General features: G+C 43.8%; 1 protein-coding gene across 3 annotated transcripts; it reads left to right on the top strand.

The window, feature by feature from the left end:
• Positions 1 to 96: 96 nt before the first annotated feature.
• ARRDC3 (arrestin domain containing 3) lies at positions 97 to 13,403 on the top strand. 3 transcript variants are annotated; one of them, XM_080574940.1, is made up of 8 exons: positions 99 to 626; positions 3,108 to 3,189; positions 5,651 to 5,798; positions 7,030 to 7,132; positions 7,491 to 7,747; positions 8,185 to 8,347; positions 9,059 to 9,213; positions 10,639 to 13,403. In XM_080574940.1, exons 1-8 carry the CDS (start codon positions 347 to 349, stop codon positions 10,693 to 10,695), a joined length of 1,245 nt encoding a protein of 414 aa, XP_080431066.1. In that variant the 5' UTR covers positions 99 to 346; the 3' UTR covers positions 10,696 to 13,403. The 3 variants fall into 3 exon arrangements, with proteins under 3 accessions (XP_080431065.1, XP_080431066.1, XP_080431067.1); XM_080574939.1 differs by lacking the exon at positions 10,639 to 13,403 and having other exon boundaries at positions 97 to 626; positions 9,022 to 9,202; XM_080574941.1 differs by lacking the exon at positions 5,651 to 5,798.
• The last annotated feature ends 8,410 nt before the right edge of the window (positions 13,404 to 21,813 follow it).

Below are 21,813 nucleotides of genomic sequence, written 5' to 3'. Positions count from 1 at the left end.
GGGGGGCGTGGTGATTGGCGGAGGGGGCGTGGCGACGGCGGAAGGGGGCGTGGCCGGCCGCCGCTCGCCGCGCTTATAGCGGGGTGCCCGCGGCACGGCCCCGTCTTTGTGGGCAGAGCGCAGCGCAGCCGGGCGGCTCCGAGCGCTCCCGAGCGCCGGCAGCCGGGCCGCCGCAGCCCGCCCGCCCGCCCAGCCCGCCCCATGCCGGGGCTGTAGGTCGGCGCCGAGGCTGCCTGGCGGCGGCGGTGGGTGGCGGAGCGAGCGGCCGGAGGCCCTCGGCGCCTCCTCGCCTCGAGCTTTATTTTTCGTACGGTCCTTTTTATTTTTCTACGCTTCGCTGTACGCCATGGTGCTGGGGAAGGTGAAGAGCTTGACGATAAGCTTCGACTGTCTGAACGACAGCAATGTCCCCGTGTACTCCAGCGGGGACACGGTCTCAGGAAGGGTCAACCTAGAAGTGACGGGGGAGATCCGGGTCAAGTCGCTCAAGATCCACGCGCGGGGGCACGCCAAGGTGCGCTGGACGGAGTCGCGGAACGCCGGCTCCAACACCGCCTACACGCAGAACTACACCGAGGAGGTCGAGTACTTCAACCACAAGGACGTCCTCATCGGCCAGGAGAGAGGTGAGGGGGCTCTGCCCTCCCCCGGCCCCTCGCCCCGCAGCCGGCACCGCCGCGCCCTGCCCGGCCCCGCAGCATCCCTGCTCCGCGCGTGGAGGGGGGGGGGGGGGGGATGGTGATGAGGAGGGCGAAGAGAAAAAAGGAGGAAAAAAAAAAAACTCTGAGGGACTCCGGGGTTGTTTTTGCGAAGTTTCCACCCTTTGTTAGAAGCGGTTCAATCCTGTTTGGGACCGGTCCTGGCGAGAGGGAGGGGGGTGCCGCCGCTCGGCGGCGGAGATTGGCTGCGCGCGTCAGGTGGTGGCGATGACTTAATTCCTAGCACAGGAAAATAGTCCCCGAGCCGGTTATGTAATGGGCAACGCTCCGCACCCCCATTTTTAATTATTTTATTATTTTTTTTCCATGCCTGCACACACACACCCCCCCCTCCCCCCCCAGCACGCAGCACGTTCGCTGCGGAGAGCCGAGCGCGGCTGGGGTGTCTCCGCTTTGGGGACAAACCGGGTTCTTTCTCCCCTTCCTTCTGAGGAGAAACGTGGTTTTTTTTACGCCTTCGGGCTTTTTTTTGGAGAAGCTTCTCCGCACCGTGCGTGGAGCTTTCCTACGATCTGTGCAGAAGCAGACCGCGACCTCCTTCTCTCCCCTTCTTTTTGTTGTGTTTTCTAATTCCTGCCACCGACGTGAGGCAGCCCTCACAGCGATCCCCAACCCCTGCTTTGCGGCTGGCCCCCGCACGCCCTGCTTGGGGGGCGGCGGCCCCGTCCCGGCCACCCACAGGTGTGGCTCCGCACCTCGGGGTGCGTGTGGAGGTGGGGGGGGGGGGGCACAACGGGCGGCGGGGCCGCGATGAGCCGGGCCGCACCGTGCTGCGCCGCACCGCCGCCTCCCACCGACTGCCGCCCCTCAGAGCTGGCGGCCGAAGCCCCGCCCCCCGCGCGCCTCCCGATTGGCCGCCCGCAGTTTGTTGCCTTGTTGCTAGGGCGATGCCAGCCGCTGATTGGCTGGCGGGGGGGGGGGTGCTGAGAGGGCTCGCGCTTCCCCCCTTCTCCCCCCTCCCCCCCACCCCCCCCCCACCCCCCACCAACGGCCGCCCGGTAACGGTCGCCGCGCGCGGCCCTGAGGGGGCCCGGCCCGGAGCGGGCGGTGTGAGGGGGGGCGCGGCGGAGCCTTCCTCCTCCTCCTCCTCCTGCCCGTCCTCCGCCCGCCCCCCCGGTGTAATGTATACCGTACGTATACGCGCGGCTGGCTGGGATCCGCTCGCGCCGGTTTAGGCCGGTCCTCTCCTGCTCCAGCCGGGCCGCTGACTGACAGCGCGGCGGGGCTGCTGAGCTGGCAGGGCGGCCGCGGGGCCGGGCCGAGCCGCCGAGACAATGAGAAGGGGGGCGAGCAGCACGGCGGCCCCCCCCCCCCGGGGACCTTCTGCTGCCTGGAGGGACGTTCGTGCCACGCATTCCCTCTCCTCCTTCGCCACTTAATTTATTCATCTTTTTTTTATCATCATTTTTCACTGTAGGCTCGTTGTGGTGCAGTATACAAACGTGAGCACCCGTGTTTTTATAGGACAATGGAAGCCTAAAACTTGATGTGCTTCTGTTACAGCTCCCCACTATTAAAGCAGTTGCCTCCCCCACATCCAATTGCTGTACCTGTGAGGGTATTCCAGCCTTTTTATGTAGGAGGTGCTCGGTTATTTTTTCTTTCCCTCTCAACTTTTCTGCTTCGACGGAGTCAGCGTTTTTTCTGGTTTTGCGGTAATTATATCGGAATAAACCACAAGTTTGTGGCAGCGTTTTAAGCAATAGGAGAAATCATAACCACAAGCAAAGGTCGGCGTTCTTGGAACCAGCAAATATTTGCTCTCCGACCAAGACTGAGTTAAACTCCCGAGATTTCTTGGGTTACCTCCACACAGTGCTGACCAGGCAGATTGCTCTTTCTCTGTGCCCATGAATTTGGTGCTTTCCAGGTGGTGCTCGGATGCCTTTTCCACTGCCCCCCTCCCTTTTCCACAGCCTTTTTCTGGTTATTTCATTTTTGGGTGCTATTGCCAGGCAGTAGATAAAAGGGACCTGAATCACAAAGTGTAGTCTTACACAGCAAACTTCAAGCCACGTATAAGACCAGTTAATACCACTAAAGAGGTCTTCCATTTTAAATTTTAACGGAAAATCATTGTCAAAGCATGGTTTCCACTACCAATCCTTCAGGCAGACCTTGAAAGGGCAGCAGTGACAGCTGTGCCCCTGTTGAGAGGCAGGATTATGAATTAGAGCAAACGAGCCTCCACTTTCACACAAACCTGTCCATTTTATGCACCTCAAGTGCTGCAGCCCAATCCAGAAGGCCGGGTTCCTGGGACACCCTATTTCAGGCCTTGCAGTGAGCGTGCAGATCCCCTTCGTGCCACAGAAGAGGCCTGTGTAATGTACTCTGCTGCCTAAAACGTTTGCCGATGGAATATCATGTTGGGTTTTTGCCTCCTAGATGATGACAACTCTGAGGAAGGCCTTCACACAATCCAGTCGGGAAGGCACGAATATGCATTCAGCTTCGAGCTTCCACAGACGTAAGTGCCTGCTTGTAACACGCTGTGATGCCCGGAGGCGCGCCTGCTTTGGGTGGAGGGGAAACCTTTTCAATGGTGGCAGGAGTTGTGCTGCCGCAGAGGACATCTCCTTCAACTGAAGAGGTTGCTTTCCCACTTCACAAAATGGGAGCACGTTGCTGCCCGGTTCCTGCCCACTCAACCAATTTGTAACTGACTCAGTGTCTTCCAGTATTTTACCCTCTTCCCAAGGTGAGGGGTGAGTTGAACTGGTTTGAGTCCTGCAGAGCGGCTCAGATGCCTTCTAACCCAGCCTGGTGGTGGCAGCCACCCAGGCCAGCAGAACTTGAGATAAGACTCCAGCTTGATTGTCTGGGCTCAGGCCGGAACAGATGTGGCCAGTTAAACTACCTCTGAACAAAAGAGGAGATTGTTCTGGTTCAAATAAGGTCTATGTGCAAGGGCTGGTCTCTGTGCAAAGAGCCTGGATGGAAATGAGCAAATGGATAACTAGATGAGCCCCGAAATACTCCTGTGCAGCATCCCATTTCACTCAGAACAGATGAGTGAAGCGAGAGTGAGAGCAGAAGTGTTAAGGTAGAGATTGCCCCCCATTCCAAAGGCTGAAGAGTGAAAGGTAGATACTGTCAGCAGAAGGTTCATACATAAAGGAGCTCCCAACACAGAAACTAGCTAAGATGTAAGTTGCAGTGAAACCAAATATACAGGATCAGAGAGGGTCTGAGCATGGATGGAGAAGAGGAGAAAAAGGAGTTTCCTCCTTCAAAAGGCTAGCAGTGAAGTCATTAAAGTTGGAAAAAAATTGGCAGAATGTTACATGAAATAGCACAGTATCTCATTAAAGCTGGTAAACCATCTGTTTGTTAGGGGTGCTGGCTTTAGCAGAACCTGCAGATGATAAACACTTCAGCGGGTCAGTTTCAAAGTGAGCAGCATAGAACTTCACAGTAGATATTCCTGGAACATCGGGTAAGACCTGTGTTTATGGAGATTTTTAGAGGAAATTTACTGTTCCATCGGAATCTCAACTACAAAAAGCAATGGTGCTAACGCTAGCCTTACCTTGAGTTGGAAGGGATGAAAAAGCAGGACACATCAACCTGAAATATTTAGTGTGAAATTAAAGAGGCAGTGAAGTACCACAAGCATTGATCAAAATAGAGGCTTAAGCAACCTGAAGGAATGACTCTGCAACCAGCTTCTAATAATACTGTAAAAAAAAAAAAAAGGCTGGTATTAAAAGAGTAAAGGCTTGAATTTTGACACTGCCTATGTTCTATTTCTTGGTACTATCTGTGGAATATTCCCTAAGTTTATTTTAAACAAATTACAGAGTGATAGTGGAAAGGAGAAAGACATTCAGGGGCTTTCTTGATATTTGTCCTTAAGGATATGCGGCAGGATGAAATATTGAATGTCAATTAGAAAATATCCTCCTCCTGGATCATTAGAAAAGTGAAGATTCCATAGGCAAAAATGTCAAGCCTGTAACTGGTAAAGAATCATTCTAGTTAAGCACTAGGATGGCTAACAGCATTCCCAGCAGAAGATAGAGAAGCTTTGTGAATATTTTAAGTTACATACTGCAATGCATCAAAACTTAAATGCTTCAATAGCTTAATACTTAGCTTTAATCAAAAGTACTGTTAATTGGAGATATGTAGAATATCAACTTCTTTTGTTTTTTCATTTTTATGATGTTACAGGAAGAAAAAGGGTAATGCTGAAAGGTTTGGAGAACTTTCCACATCATTTTTCCTCCAAATCCCGTAAACAACTTCTGTAAGAGTTCAGAGCAGAATAGCCCTGGCTGTTTTGTGTGTGTATACCTATGCATATATACACATACACATCATATATTTTACATGATGTTCTAAGCTCGTCTCATCAGGGTGCAGGAGAATCAGAAGACACTTCCAGTAGCCTCTCTCTGTTCAGAACTTGAAATTAAAATACTTACCCTGCTTAAGATGAAACAAATTACACACTACTGTGTGTTCTGTAACCGCTGAAGTAAACAAGACACTGAGATACCAGCTGGGCAGACAATACACTTGCAGTTAAAAAATACAAAGTCCAAAACAGTAATTCGTTGATACTGATGCTAATTTTAAGTTGGTAGTCTTAATGTGGCCTTAAAAGGGCATGCTGAACATGAAAGTGGCCTCTTAAGTTCAAAGGACATGTGAACTCTCCTGGCATTCTCTAGTGCAATTCTTTAATTGATTCTTAAAATCTGTGCAAAACCGTATTAGGATGAATTGGAGATGATTTTTTCTCCCATCTTTAATCTTGAATTTTTCTCAGATACGGAAACTTTGCAAATAAGTTACACTTCCTTAAATATTAGAATGCATTAAAAATACAGTTATATATACTAATCCCTAATCTGATCGATGATATCATTATTATAAAGAGTGAGAAAGATTTTACTCAATTTTGACCTTTGTGTCCTGCACAGACCACTTGCTACCTCATTCGAAGGCAGACATGGCAGTGTGCGCTATTGGGTGAAAGCCGAATTGCATAGGCCTTGGCTTCTACCAGTAAAATTAAAGAAGGAATTTACAGTCTTTGAACATATAGATATCAACACTCCTTCATTACTGGTAAGAATTGACAGAATTATTCTTTGTTTCTGGCATAAAAATAACGAAGGAAAATAACTGAAACAATATCGACATTGAATTTTATCTAATACTTATTTACTAGTTTAGCAACGGCTGATCTTTTGAGCATTATATCAGTTTGGCAACTCTTTAATTACTGGTATTTTGAAAGCTAACTTACCCTGTACTTGGAGTTGCTTTCTTTTTAAGATGTGTAAAATGCATTTGTCAATTTAAAATTGATACCACTAAATTGTAACTTGGCATTAAGAAGGAAATTTTTGTGAACTGTTCCTCTGAAATTTTGAATAAAGAATAATACATGGAAGGAACAGTGTAACTTCAAAGAACGTTTTAGAGAGAGACTGCTAACTTAAAAATGCAAAGTGAAAAATGTACTGGCGTGCATAATTGATAATTTCCATATGGATGGTTTTCTACCAATGGGGAGAAATTATCACAATTCTGTATGATCTTTTCCTGAAATGTCATTTCATTAAAATCATTTCGATATCAAAACTGCTTTCAGTGAGGCAATTAAATCAATCTGGCTTAAAATTCCTTTTTTCCCCCCTTTTCTCAAACTAATCTATGGGAGGGAGAAAAAAAAAAGTCCATTGAAATAGGTTTCTTGTGTGTATGGGTGAAAAATCAGACTTGCAGAGGAACGCTGGCCTTGCACAAACTCCATTAAAATCAAAAGACTCCCGTTTGACTTTAATGGGCTTTGGATCAAGTCCGAAATCCTGATGCTGTGTAAAATAACAAAGTCTCATCATTACAGATGATACGGGATCGTTCAGAAACAGAGGAAATAGCAGTAGTCAAGGTTACAGTACTTTAGTTATTGTTTCTGAAATAATAGCGTAATGGAAAGTCGGACGATGTTCCAATGAAAAGCTTTGCCGACAGTATGTTGGTATATGTAGGCTATGAAGCCTTTTAAGTTACACAGTATTTATTTCATGTATATAAATTGTTTTCAAGTGTGACAGTAGTATGGAGGCTGGCAGAAGAAACAGTGTTAATGAGAAATGGGATTAGGACATACTGTTTGCCTGCCTAGTGCCATTTAGATTGCTTGAGCTTTTTTCCTATAAATGAAACTGTCTTTGTTTAACAACATGCGTAATACTAAGTATGTTACCAAAATTACTTTTCTTGTAGATTAAAATACATGGAGACTTGTGAAACTATTAATTAAATGGGCAATGTTGTTCTTTTCTTGCAGTCACCCCAAGCAGGCACAAAAGAAAAGACTCTCTGTTGTTGGTTTTGTACCTCAGGCCCAATATCCTTAAGTGCCAAAATTGAAAGGAAGGGCTACACCCCAGGTACGTAACAGAAGTAATTATAGGAAATGTTTTTCCTTTCCTTCTTAAACTTCCATGTAAACAGAATATTAAAACTGATCTTACCATTTCAGTCTGCGTTCAGCAATCTTCCCAGTATATTGTTAACTAAGTTGCTAGTTGTGTCCCCAGATTGCTGAAGGACATATACTTTTATTTACTTCTTTACAAATTAGCTAATGCTAGTTTATAAGCCTACTACTGTTAACATCAAGAGATGCTTTTAAAGATGTAATGCAGTGGTAGCAGAACCCCACCACTGCATTAAAATAATGTGCAGAAAGTGGCAGTTTGCTAAAGCTTGTGAATAAAAAGGAGGTGAAATTTTGTTTTGTTTCAGGTGAATCAATTCAGATTTTTGCTGAGATTGAGAACTGCTCTTCCCGTATGGTGGTGCCAAAGGCAGCCATTTACCAAACACAGGCATTTTATGCCAAGGGGAAAATGAAGGAAGTCAAACAGCTTGTTGCCAACCTGCGTGGAGAATCTTTGTCATCTGGCAAAACAGAAACCTGGAATGGCAAAGTGTTGAAGATTCCACCTGTTTCCCCTTCAATCCTTGACTGTAGTATAATCCGTGTGGAGTATTCACTGATGGTACGTTGGGTGGTCTACTTCCCTTGAGCGTGTTTGGTTTCTATCACTCCTTTCAGATCGCTAACAAGCCACTCTGTAGCAGTTGCAAATACATACACAGTTGCAATACATACCACAATACATAAAATATTAGTATCCCAACAGAAGTTTTGTTAGTAATTTGACTTAAATCTAGTAATTTCTTAAACTGTGGTGTGTTAGCTAAACAAGTGAGTCACGAGTAGATGGGATTTCCATGTGTGTGCTCGTGTTAAGAATCTTGACCTGCTTTTAGCCTGCGGAGCTTGTCTCCATAGGGATGTGGGCTCTAAAACTGACCATTAGGAACAAGTTCCTCGTGAAAAGTCCCATGGAAAGAGAACTTCATGGAATAATTGTAAACAATCACACAAATCTACATTTTAATCATACACCTCTCCCTTTTTTTCTCTCTTCAGGTCTACGTCGATATTCCAGGAGCCATGGATTTATTCCTTAACTTACCACTGGTCATTGGTACCATTCCTCTACACCCATTTGGTAGCAGAACATCAAGTGTGAGCAGCCAGTGTAGCATGAACATGAATTGGCTTGGGCTGACACTGCCGGAAAGACCAGAAGGTAACTTGACAATACAAATCCCAATCAATTTGCTAGTCTGTTGCTTTGAATTTCATCTGCTTTGTTTGTTGCTGTCATGCTAGCAGACCCAAATTACATCCTTTCATAATACAGCCTACAGGAAATCCCTTGTGGATGTTGCCTTGACACCTGCTTGTGCTCTGTGGAAGGACAGAGTTCCTTTCCTGTTAGCCTTTCTCTCAAGAAAAAGCAGTGAAATCCTGCTGCAAGTGAAAGTGCATGATTCCATTGTGTCTCAGACTTAGCTAACGAGGCTGGTTTGTGAGAAGATGCTTCTGTTTTCAGTAGCAAATCTCTTACTGAAGGAGAAGCTCCTTCCCTGTGTTCTCACGTACCTAATAAACATCCCTTTTCCATGTACAAATCTCAGTCTTAAATTTGTAGAGTCCAAAGAACTGCAATGCCATCCTGTACAGAAATAGAGCATTCAGGGTGCATTTTAAATCCTAAGGGGATAATTAAGCCACAGTAAGGAGGTGTTAGTCTGTTCTTGAACTTGAGTACAATTTTAGAATAAAATAAAATGGCTGTTTCTTATTCTTCCTTTCATGTTGAACAATTTTTAAGTTACTGATGATTTATCTACCTGCTGGTGCATCTTACAATGACAAAAGTTTAATATTTATCGTGTTATATATTTTGACATGCATAAGAACTGTTGTTCGAACTGCGTGTACCTTTTCCCTGCAGCACCTCCTAGCTATGCAGAAGTGGTCACAGAGGAGCAAAGACAGTCCAGCCTTGCACCCTTAGCTGCTTGTGAAGACTTTGAGAGAGCTCTGCAAGGGCCATTATTTGCATACATCCAGGAGTTCCGTTTTCTGCCTCCACCCCTCTATTCAGAAGTAGGTACCTCAGACAAAACACAATGTGGGGATTAATTCACTCTTCTTCTGAACTGTGTTGTGGAATACATGCAGGAAGTGTTTCTTCCTTCGTAAAATCAGGGAAATATACTAAAATCTCTTTTTAGCAAAGAAGCAGCAATAAGGCAACTGCATTTTTTTCCTTTTTAAATCAAGATGCAGATGAATCGTATCAAAATGCTTCCATGCTTGCTTCACAGCATCGGTTACCCGCAAGTTTTTTAATGACTTGCACAACCTTAAATTTGAAAGGTGCATTGTCAAGTGCCTTGGCTTACCTCTCATGCTCTTTACTGTACAATTCTAATGCTTTTCAGAAATTTCCTGGGTGTTGTTTGGAATGACAGCAACTGTATTTACATGTGTACACATGTGGTTCTGCCTATGTACGATTTCAGAAGCTTCATGCAGAAAAGGAACAAAGGTGTTCCTACATAGGCATTTCTTCAGCAATTGCATTTTTAGTTCTGGAAAAGCCACTGAATAACTTGACTGTGATAAAACTTTAAAAGCTTCCCATGTTCATATCTTCCAGGTAAAAACAGTAGTATAGGGCAAAAGAAAAAGTACTGTCCTTTGGCTAAAGCTTGCCTGAATTCACTCACTTTTTAAGAACACAGCAATATGTAGCGTGATGCACCTTTTTTCCCCCTCTGATTCCTTTGCCTCTTGAAACACCAGCCTGCTACTGAGTGGGCAGAGAGGGCCACTTCATTTGTGTGCTGGAGGCTTCTCTGACAATCGTGCTGGAGCTTAACTACAGAATGCAGCACTTGAATCCTTTTCATTTTAGGTACTTAAAGGTTGAGATGCAGCTTGCTTTTTCCCTTAAACTGGCAGTATAAAATTAACCACTAGAATGCTGTCTAGAAGTGTGCACTTGGGTAGCTCTTGCCACCCATCTTCAGAGGCTTAAGTTAGGTTGTACCCCTTCTTCCTTTCTGTGCAGATAGGAAAGTGTTAAGGTGTAAAAAACAAATAATTTCATAGGTTGAGGACTAAATACTTCTAAATTAAAACCAGAATGACCTACTGATAATTGTTTAGTCTGAAGTAATCTTCTCAAATCAATTCAGTATTTTTAAATGACTTTATTTTAGTGGTGCAAGTCATACATATCGTCTTTTTAGTCAACAGTAAATAATGCAAAAGATCTGTGCTACTAAAGCTGAGCTTTTCTCATGCTTTTAGATAAAATTGCTGTCAGACTGTAGTTTAGAATCTTCTGCTCTAGCAGTATTGGTTATTTTTCATTCAAAGTTTTTTGTTTAAATTATTTCCTTAACTTTGGATAAGGAAATAATGTCATACATTGATCTTTATTAAGCTTGGGACCTTTCATTTCTGCCAGTTCATTCTAAAATAACCCGGGTTGTGATTTTTTTTTCCCCTTGTGTCATTCAGATTGATCCAAACCCAGATCAGCCCACAGATGACAGACCATCTTGCCCCTCTCGTTGAAGGAATCCATAAAAAGCTGACGTGACTTGGGTTTTGAATCGTACCTGCCATGTTGAAGGTCAAGGAGTCATAGTGGAGACGCTTTCGAAGGAAGTGGTTTTGCTCTTGCCTGTATGGTGAATAAATGAAAACAACCTGTGATTATGCTTTGAAGCCTACAATAACATTGTAGGACTGCTCCACATGCTTGAAGACCTGAGCTTCCCCCCCTCCCCTTTAAATACTGGCACATACTAGGAGCAGCCTTACTAACCTACAGTCATGTGTGTCAAAACACTCAAACCACATTGTAAGAGAGGGATGGCTTTCTCTTATGATTTTGAAAATTTGCACATGCTCATTGCTTATGTTGTGCGGTTCGGTGTCACTACAGCTTTTTCTCATTTATGCCGCACTGTTGTTACCCCCCTCTTACTTGTTTGTGGTCTGCACAACAAGGAGCAAAAGAAAGCTTTGATAAAAAAAAAGAAAAACAGCAGCAGACTTCAACAAATGCACTGACTTTTTCTTTTCTAATTTAATGTAGCCTGGACTTTACCTGCATATGCACATGCTCAGAATTGTCCTAGTAGGCTGGTCATGTATCACCTCTTCAGCTTGGATCCTGTTGTGGATTTATTTACAAACATCAAATGCCTTCAAGCCAATCCTTCTTGCTGTATGTTTTGCAGCCTACTGTAGTAGATAAGCAACATAAATGGGGATATTATAGGGTTTGGGGATGGAGAGATACCAGAAGGAAACTAATAGACTTTGTTGAGATTATATTCCTTCTTGATTTCTTTTAAGAATTTGTTGCCTTTCTACTATTACCGCAAAGCAGCATTTTGTTACAGACTGCCTAAAAATCACTTAATCTCAGGTGAACTCATCACTTGCCAAACTGTTGGAATGCTATTTGTTTTGTTACATTGCACTGTTGAATTACTTCTTCTTTGTTTTGTGTTTGTGTTTTGTTTTTGTTCTTTATTTGAGAGGGGGATCTGCAATAGGGACATACACAAAAGTTACAAAAGCCACCCTCATTCCCTTTTCTTTCTACATTACGAAGAAGATGTTCAAGTTGTGAAGCTTTAAAAAAAAAAAAACAAAGGCACAAGTAAAAGCAGCACCCGTAGACACCAGCTCAGCCTCAAATGACTTCTGAAAGGAAATAGGCAAATGCTGTCCAGGATTCATAGGCAGAGAGATACTTCAACTAGTAGGGATGGGAAGGGAAAGTAAATTTATTTTTATACATAGTTACCTAATCACCAAAAATTCTATATATAATGAGGCTCTAGTAGAAAGTATATTTCAATTGCAGGAAAAGTTTGGACTACGCTAAGAGCTCAGTTTGTGCACTTTGTATTATCTTCAGGGTTTATGATACTGTAAAAATAGAGTAGAAGTATAACTAAAGTGGGGAAAGAAGATCAGTGTTACCAGCCATACTTGGGTATTAGTTAGCTGAGGATTGCTTCAATGATTGCATCTGCTATGTGACTCAAGAGCTTTAAGACGAAAAACAGCAAATTCCAGCATGCATTCGTTCAGAACGTGAGAAATGACAAAAGGCAGAGCACTCGCCCCTGAGTGCACCCCAAGGAAGAAGAAAGTGCAGTGGAGCCATGAGATCTGCTAACACAAATACCAGCACTTAGATGCTAGAGATTCATACAAGCTGACTTCCCTTTTCAGAACTTGTAGCGCAGGCCGTTGACAAAGGGACATGCTTCTGGTATTGACTACTTAAACAAATCGAGGCCTAATCCATCATGTGTCTATCTCCTTGTGCAATAATACAGCTCAGAAGGGAGGGGGAGAGGAAGGCTGGTGTTGCTGTGTGGTGCTTCTTCTTAAAAAGCTGCCTTCTTTTTAAGGCTTCACACGTACAAGAAAATAGGCTTTTCCATAAGTGGCCTTTATGAGAACATGAAAGCTAATTCATGTTTCACAAATGCTGACAGGGTGATAAAATACAAATGAGTCGCGTTTTAAGTGATTCAGTTAAAAAGCGTGGGCTTTGAGCATGAATACTGGACAAGAAGGAAATTGGGTGGTGATGTCTTAGGTTATTAGGCCAATTTTGTGAGTGTCCCTTCCCTCTACCCTCTCCAACCAGAAAAAAAAAAAAAAGCTGAGGGGATCGTTGGCATAAAAGGGCATTTGGTGGTTTTACTTTTTTTTTCCTTTTTTGTTGTGTTAACAGAATAGGGAACAATTGCTGATATACATAGCATTAAAGTACTTATCACAATACAATGGAGAATTGCATACGAGGCAGGATTGACCAATATCGTAGTAATTGACATGGCATCACAGCCTTTGTGATCGGAGTGAAAAATCCTTTAACTTTTATCAAATAAAATTTTTCTGTTTAAATTCTTCTCTTAGTTGTTCAGAGGCATTACTCTTCCGCAAGTATTGGTCAATTCTCAACATTACAAAACATGAGGTTCACAGTTGTAGCCCAGTATTTTATATAGAATTCTGATCTGAATTAGGAAAAAGTAAGTAAAATCCAAACATTAGAGAAACAAAGTGCAATATTAAATGTTTGCTTTATAGATTATATTCTATGGCTGTTTGTATTTTTTTTTTTTTTTTTTTAGTTTTGGTGCTGAATATGTCCTTGTAGACTCTGTTTTAAGAAAACAATATGTGGAAAACAATTTAATTTTTCCTATTGCTCTTACTTGTGGAAAATAAACTTTTTTTTAAAAAGATCTTAAATGTTTTCAGCATAAGGCATAATTTCTTGCACATGACCTAAACATTCCGTTCAAAGACCGTCTAGGTGTAAAATGACCCAGGGGAATCGCGACGGTGTTCCTTTCCGGGATGTGCCATGCCAGTCTGGGACCTTTTTGGGGTGGGAGGAAACTGGAAGGGATTTTTTTTCGAAGGCAGGAGGGCCACACGCGGAAGTCGCCTCCTGTTCCCCCCCTGGGGAAAACTAACTGCAGAAACCACCACCTGCCCTGTGTGCAGGATGTTAACGCAGCTCCGGGCGCTCAGCGGCGAGGCCCTGCCATGGCATCTTGCTTCCGCATGCCACACGCAGCTGAGCCCGCCGCGGCGTGGATTATCGTCGTCCTCCGGCATCGGCGTGTTGCTTGACCTAAGAGCAGGTTCACCAGGCCAGCTGTCAGGGCCGCGGGAGGCCGGCGCGCACGGGGCTTCTGCTGATTATTTTATACCAGGACAACGTTTTTTTTTACTACCTAATTTCTGTTGCTACGTGGCAGCATTAGAATTTAAATTAGCATCAGTGTCATTTAAGGGACAGGGCTGTCTAGCAGTTTTCAGGCAGTATTTTCTTGAAGCCTCACGTTTTTCAACCAGAACCTCTTCATAACGATTCTTTGAAGCCTAGGTTTACTGCCAGCGTTATTACAAAGTTGGAAATTACCAGTTTTGTTCTTAGAGGTCTGATTTTTTTAAAAAACAAATCCTTTGTATTTCTGGATATTAAAATACCTGTTCGCACATACAAATCTCCTACACCAGGGTGTAAAACTGACAGCTCTTCCACATCTGCTGCCCGTGTGGTATCCATCCAAGGGATGGCAAGTTACAAAGCTTGCACACTTACACTTCCAAAGAGAGACATTAGGCAATGTCACAAAACCAATCAGCATCTTTTTTTTTTAGCAGTTACCTCGCTAAAACATGTACGTAGCACTTAACCCCTCTTTGGGGCTTTGTAGGGCTGGGTTTCTGTGACAGCTCTTCCACTTTCTTCCCCGGGAAACCAACTTGCAGAGCCAGGCGGTCAGGCATGCTCCACCTGCCACACAGATGATACCCTTGAAATAGGAAATAATTAACCTATTTCTTCTCCCAGCAGTCGCTCCCTCCTGGAACTCCCCTGCCCAGCTACAGCCTGATATTTTTAGAGCTGGATCTCCCTGCCTCCTGACCTCGTGGACATCAGGACGCGGCGGTAGCTTCTGAGCTAGGGCCAGATGCGGCCACGAAATCTGAGTTGGACGGCGAACCCCTCGTCTGATCCAGCTCCTAACAGACGATTCCGCGGTCAGAAGGACGTCGTGTTTTCACTGTGCTCCAGGCACCTTGCTGCTGACGTTAGCCAGACTTGGGTGAAGGACAAGGACCTCAAACAGCGAAGGTGAGAGCTTTAAACATAACAAAAAACCAAGCAGTTTAGATGCGTTTTTAATGAGGTAGGAACGCAAGAGTTAAAAAAATGACACCAACCCTAAGCCCGGGAACTAATCATAAAGTGCAAAGCCAGGTACTAAGTGCTCATACTGAAGTATTACACAAGGAACACAAAAAAAACATCCCTGTGATGGAGCATCAGCGTCAGGGAGAGCAGCAAGCCCCACCACAAGCTCCCCACAGGGTTTCTAGCAGGACCTGCTAGCTGTTTGCTGATTTAACAAATGTTATTTCTAAAATTTATTGGTTATCGTGATGCCATTCCGTCTTTCTCCACGGACATAACGATGCTCCCATTTTCGAATGAATATATGGGAGAAGCACAGGAGGAGGGATAAATCATTGCAAAATGTAATACTTTTTTATTATTTTTGTCCGAAAATTAATGAAGTTGCCTCGATCTAAACAAGGCCTTGCTGTCATCAGGCTGCCTAGATTCAAAATGAAACTTCCCACTAGAGATGGTCACAGCAATGTTGAAGGCAAATCTGTCATGTTTGTCCATCAGCTAAGCAGCACTTCATAAATCCTTCCATGGTTCTGCTAGCTCTGTAAAATATGTACAATATTCCCTGGGTAATGATTTCTGATTAATAAATGTGTTTTACTATTATTATTATTATTTACACCCTCATTTGGGAGTATATTCTAAAGGCGTTGAAGTCTGCTAGCACCAATCCATTTTTCTGGCTAGCCAGGCTAAGAGGAAGCATCTTCCTAACATCTTAAACTCCAGCTCCCATTTCCAAAGCTGTTTCAGTGTTAAACGTGTTATAAACAAAGAAAAAGCTTCACTGATGTTTTACAGCTATTTAATTATCTCCCATAAATTAAAGCAAGTGTTCTTCATACCTATCTTTTACCAGTTTAAGACAGGAAAGACAGTTTTACTGCTGCCCGTTATGTTTTAGTGCATCAGACACCATTAATTGTGACAGGGTTCCACACCTCTAAAGCAATAAAGCAATTTGTCTGCTGTATCACATAAAGGTATCCTCCCAAAGAAAACAAATAAAGAAAGCAATACCTGGCCTAGGCAGCAGTGGAACAACACAGTTTAACTTCAAAACCACATGACTGTTTACTTTTCTTCCCAAGGTTTTCCTGGGTTTTTTTTTTTTTTCCTTTATAATTCAAAGTAATTTAAAGATGGTAACAACCTTCTCTTAATCCCATCCCTGACTTCCCTTTTCTATATTTTATTCAGATATTCCAGTGTTCCAAAACATCCTACTTCTTTGAATGCTTGTCTTTGCTCCTATATCCTACACAACCAATACAGCCAATCATACAGCTCAATTTCCTCAAAAATCGTCTTTTGTCTACCTTCTGTACTTGAAGTACTTTCCCAGAATGTCCTTAAAAAGCCACTATATATTTTCTCCTCAAAACCATATTTTTATTGAAAAAATACCAGGAATAACAATTAGATAGAAGGCTTGTGAATTCACAGTATAAAACTTTCATTTGTTTTCACGATATGACCCAGTCAATAGGCAGTTGCAACATGGCAATAAATTTAAGGGGTTTCAGCACCCTTACCATGAAGTATCTCACAGTGAGGACACGTAACTCACCTTGAAGGTGATTTCATCACGGATTAAAAGCATACACTTGGCTGGTTAATATTGGAATATACCACTGCAAACTCATACTTTCTTTAACTTGTGAGATAACACATCCTAACACTGCATTACAATTACACACACACACACCAAAAAATCAAATTAAGCTTTAAATGGCTCATAAAGATCATTTTCATGTAGCTAACCTATGGAAACCCTGTTCTAATGAACGCTATTTTACCCTACACCCCTGCTCATCCTTTTTGTTTACGACATGCAGTTAGAAAGTCATTTTAGAGTGCATTCATTTCTCTGGCATATTGTTGGTACTACTCCACAGTTTTGCGTGTCCTAATGCTAACTACACTTCTGGCACTACCAGAAGAAACAGGAAAAAAGCACGCTTGAGGGCATGCTTGGAGTTGAAACGGAGTACAGGCAGCACGCTGCCTCCATTTACTTGCTGCTGCAAAAGGCAAGCTCGGCTGTGCCGAGCCTTACTCTCTTGGCAACCAGCTGGTAAATACAAAATACTCCAACAAATCATCTCTTTCTCCTTGGCTATCGGCGAGCAGATCTGGAGGGGACGGAGGGAAGCCACACGTAAAGAGAGAAAGAAGGAACCCAAATTTTGCACTGGTTACTGCCCCCTCTGCCCATAGCAGCCACCAAGAGAGAAGCCAGGCATCGCACCACTGACGAACACAGGGATATCTTTAGCTCAATAACGCAATCTGCGGCTTATAAGTGCATTGTAACAGGAAAGTCCCTCGCAGAATGCCCTGAAAGCCTTCTGGGAACGTCTTATATAGCAAGTGCCCGGCTCCATCACCTGCACACATCCACGGGGAGTCACACACGTGCGTGCACGTACCCCAGACAGGCGTGCACACCCACCCAGTGGGCTCCGGGCAAGGAGCAGCTTTGATTTATGCCGTTCAGAAGCCTGTTTACTTGTTACATGAAACAGAGTTCTTGAAAGTTCAGCTGAGGACACTTTGGACTTGGACAAGCTGTTGTGTTTTCCAACCTTATAAGAAGATGTTCTGTCTCTGCAGTTCATAGATCTTTCTAAATATGGTGACAGTTTTAATAAGGGGTTTCAAAATGCTGTTATGGGATTATGCTAGGATGCTCGGAATCGTACCCAGAAACTGAAGCACAGACTTTTTCTCCAGCCCTCGTGCAATTCAAGTTGCTGACGGGAGGAGCAAGCACCTTGGTGACCTTTAGCAAGCTCCAAGTCGGTAACTTTTAACACAGGCCCCAAGAAGCCTAGAGCATTGTGAGAAACGGGCAAAGAGGGAAAGAATACTAAGAACAGCATAGCACGCGGAAAAGCGAAAGCAGGTGGGATTCGCCAGCTGCAGCAACGTGTGCCACAGAGGCAGCTGGTGCGACGAAGCGAGAAGCCTCGTCACGCTGCCATCCATCCCATTTGCACCAGGTACCATCCGTCTGCTTTCAGCTGGGTCCAACACCACCCAGCGATGCTGAACGCCACGCAGGACAGTGACCAAAGGGCAGCACGGATTTTGGGTGCTGCAGGGGTAATGTCCAGTGGTGGGCATCCCTGCCGAAAGGCGTGCGACGGGCACACCACCTCCTGTGGGAAAGCGCATCCTCACCCGGGCCAGGGCTGGCTGCCCCTTGGGAGCAGCTGCCGAGGAAATCAGTCACTCTCCTATTCATGTGATTTCTCTAAAAGGTGCTGCTGACACCAGCTCTGTCCCTGGGGGGGACGGCGACTTGTGTCACCCTGTTCCCTGAGAGGGTCAGCTCTGTCCACTCTGGCGTTTGGCGTTGCACTCTTGGCATCGCCTCCAGAATTCACAGCTGACACTGGTTATTTCTAGGAGTTGTTTCTCTCCAAAAGGAAAAAGCAAGGGTGGGGGAAGAAGATGGTTGCAATTATTTAAATAAATAGCACGTAAGCAACTGCTCTTATTAAAGAAACAGAAATAATAGGCTCAGACTTTTTACGTCTTGTCTGCTTAAATGGCTTACAACAAACCCAGTTCCATGAACTGACTTTTATGAGTGCCTATTTAGCCTCCACATAATGTCAAAAAGATGCAGATAGCAAGTTTTATTCAGTGCTTTATTTATTTATTTATTTGGCCTGCTATTAGATATATGCAGTACAAGGAAGAGGCAAAAATGATCATCAAATCTAGGATTTGTAGCTCACTGGCTTTGTTTACTGAGCTAAAAAGATAAAATCTATTCTATTCTTGTAGTTCTTTAACTTGGTTTCCTCTACTACTAGAGCTGCAGAAAAGGAAATTTTCAGCTTCCCGAATCATCTTTATTTCTGTGGAATGAAAGTAACAGAGGAACACTTCAACCACACAGAGTCAACACAAAGCAACCAGAAAAAGGCAGTTCTGGGGAAATAACTGGGCACTGATGTGTTAAGAACATCATGTGTTCCCCTACACCAACATCTAAACAGTCACTGGCAATACGCCCAGATATTTTGGATGTTGTGTGTCTGTCAAATAAATCAACAATCCAGATGCAGAGTCTGGCAGTGACGACATTCTGCTGGTGACTTTCAGTCCATAAGCTGGTGAGTAGGACAGAGTGAAACACAAATATTGTGGTTTTTAATCGCAGATGTTATTTTGGGCAGCTGTGTCATTTAAAGGAAAAATGATTTTTTTTCCCTTTTGGTTCACGAAACTGGTATTTTTAAAACTTTTTTTTTTTTTTTAAGAAATGCTTTTAAGAAGGGACATCTCTCTCAAATCACAGAGAACAATCAACCAGAAACATGGCATCAGCCCTCAAAATATCATCTCCATAGAACAACAAGGAGAAAATGGTTTTAAGACATACACAAATGAAGGTAATGAAATTCAAACCATTACTTCGGAAGCGAAGGAACTGCTGCATCCTACAGGGCAGAACATGCTGCAGAGTTAAGAGAGAGAGCCTAGCTTGCACCCGAGTACCTTGTCAGATTGTGCCATGCCAGTGGCTCCCTACGGGGAGAAATAACAAAATGGCTTCTTGTTTGTCACCGCATGACTGTTGTGCCCCAAACCTGAGGACTCTGCAACCAAAACTGCCATCACAGACCCAGCACACCCACGACCACTCTGTACTTAGTATGGCACGCTGGTTCCATTGGCAGCGCTCGCTTAGAACCAGTTATTTAGGTGAGAAAAGACCCATAAGATCATCAAGTACAACCGTTTGATCTGCGCACCTCTGCCAGACTCGGGGGAATTTCTACAGTTCATTAGTAACCTACCAGGTAACATTAAGAGGTTTTCGGTTTTGTTTTCATAGCAAAATGAACGGCACACTTAGCAAAATATACCACACTGGAGAGTTTTGCTCAAATCCAGTGTGTGCTCTGAAAACAGAGCCTTCTTGCCGGCCAGCCCTCACAGAGCTTTCTGATACCTGCTCCGTCTCCCTCTCCGATTCCCCGAAAGCCACGGGTGCTGACCCCAACCAGCTCTTTGTCCCACCACCCCACGAGGACACGGATGGGCTGCGCAGGGGCTGGCGGCAGGACGGGCCCCTGAGGCGGACATGAAGGCTATGGGTGTGCAGGACAAGGTGGAGGAGGCCCGGGTGCCTGGCTCGCCCCATGTTCTCCTCACACAGTGAAACCACGGCTCTCCTGGTCGTGCTTAACCCGGGGGTGTCCCACCAGGGGACGGGCTTTGTGGCACCCTACAAGGGGAAGGCATGTCTGGGCCAAACAATGAGGTAGGGGAAGGTGGAGAGCCAGAAATATGCAGACACCCAGATGGGGCCGGCTGCATGCTGTCAGCGCGGCCATTTCCTAGCAAAGGAGCATGGCTCGCTTGTGGGTTTTTCTCCAGTAATACCGTCCAGTGCAGCACACCACAGCTCACAGCAAACAACATCGCAGAGCCTTAATCTAATGCCAAGAGCCAGAAAACCATGGTCAGAAAACCATGGGAAGTGGGTTGGTGGGAGCCCTGGGAAAGGGAAGGACACCTCTAGGATCTCTGTGGACCTGCTTCTTCGCCAAGTCTCCAACTGAACCAAAAGTCCAGGAAATCATGTGGGAGCCTTGTTCCCTAGGATAGGTTGCACAAGTAAAGGTTAACTATAGTTAACCCTTATAACCTGATGTAACCTGACATTTTCAACCTAATATAAATTGAAGTTGTGGTCTTCCATTTAATGTAACCATTTTCAGTGCCCATCTGTTCCTTTCATTCATTCTTGGGGTCAAAGCTTTAAGATCTATTCAGTGTTTATCCTATCCATTGTGAACCTGCTTTTCAACAAAATCATTTGTTTAGGAAATCTTTATTTATTACTGAGAATATTTAGTGTACAATGGAGTTAGTAAGTATGCTCAGATAAGAACAGGATAGAAAACAGTGACTTGAACTTGTTCTCCCAGTTGGCCTGTGTCTTTAAAAAGTAGACTTATAAACACCCTTACAGCTAAATATGCCAAGTTTAAACATTACCATCTAATATAACTGCTGCAGCTATGTGTTAGATCAACTCTACCAAAATTTTAACTTTGGTCATTTTCACAACATCTAAGCACACTTTTGTGTGTGTGTGAATCCAGAGTAAGTCTTATACCATAAAAGCCTTATTATGCAGGAGACTTGGTATTTGAAAACCATCTTAGTGAACTCATGTCTTTATAATAATACATTAAGTATTTTGAAGACCGGTTTCCCACCTTCATATACTTTTTCCACTATGATCTCAGCAGACCCTTCAGATTTTCAAAGCTGAGCAGTCTTAGAAACTATAAATAGCAATATATTCCACATATTTTCCATCTCCTACATCTTACAGTATGACCATAAAGTGTTAAGTGAAGACTGGGATAATTTTGGATTTGAATGAGGTTTCATGCGAGTGAATCATAAAACACACAACCAGCACTTTCTGTAAAGAGAAGGGAAGGGATTCTTTGCCAGAGAGAGCTACCCAAATGATTTCCTTCATTATGGTTTTTCAATTCCATGTGCTTCTTTTTAAGTAAAGGAAGACTAGGCAATTGCTATAATTGGCAACACATTTCAGCAATTCTAGACTAAAAGACATCAAGTAGTTTGACAGGAAAAAAATCTGAGAAGGATTTAATGGTAAGATTTTCTAAAAATTAGGATGGTTCGCAAGCAAACAAACAAAAAAGACAGCAATTTACTTTCCATACCGAAAAAGCTTTTCTTTCTCTCTTTAAAAAATACAATAATCTATCTTCTGGAGTCTTAAAATTAAAACTTATTTCCTTAGGAAAAATATAGATATTTACACTTCATTTTATACAGTGCTACATTTTTACAATCTCGGTTGAAGCTAATCTGGTAGAACATATGATTTGGAGCTCAGGTTACAGGACTACACATAAAAATTCCTAGTTTCCTGT

This window comes from Anser brachyrhynchus (genome assembly GCF_964034855.1).
Source record: "Anser brachyrhynchus genome assembly, chromosome: Z".
Taxonomy (NCBI): domain Eukaryota; kingdom Metazoa; phylum Chordata; class Aves; order Anseriformes; family Anatidae; genus Anser; species Anser brachyrhynchus.
The sequence above is the reverse complement of the archived record's forward strand: the minus strand, read 5'-3'. Positions and strand labels throughout refer to the sequence as shown.

Excerpts from the sequence above, each read along its gene's own strand:
- ARRDC3 (XM_080574940.1), top strand. The coding sequence starts at position 347 with ATGGTGCTGGGGAAGGTGAAGAGCTTGACGATAAGCTTCGACTGTCTG. Across the intron at positions 7,748-8,184 it reads GTGTGGAGTATTCACTGATG|GTCTACGTCGATATTCCAGG; the intron begins GTACGTTGGGTG and ends TTCTCTCTTCAG. Across the intron at positions 9,214-10,638 it reads CTCCACCCCTCTATTCAGAA|ATTGATCCAAACCCAGATCA; the intron begins GTAGGTACCTCA and ends TGTGTCATTCAG.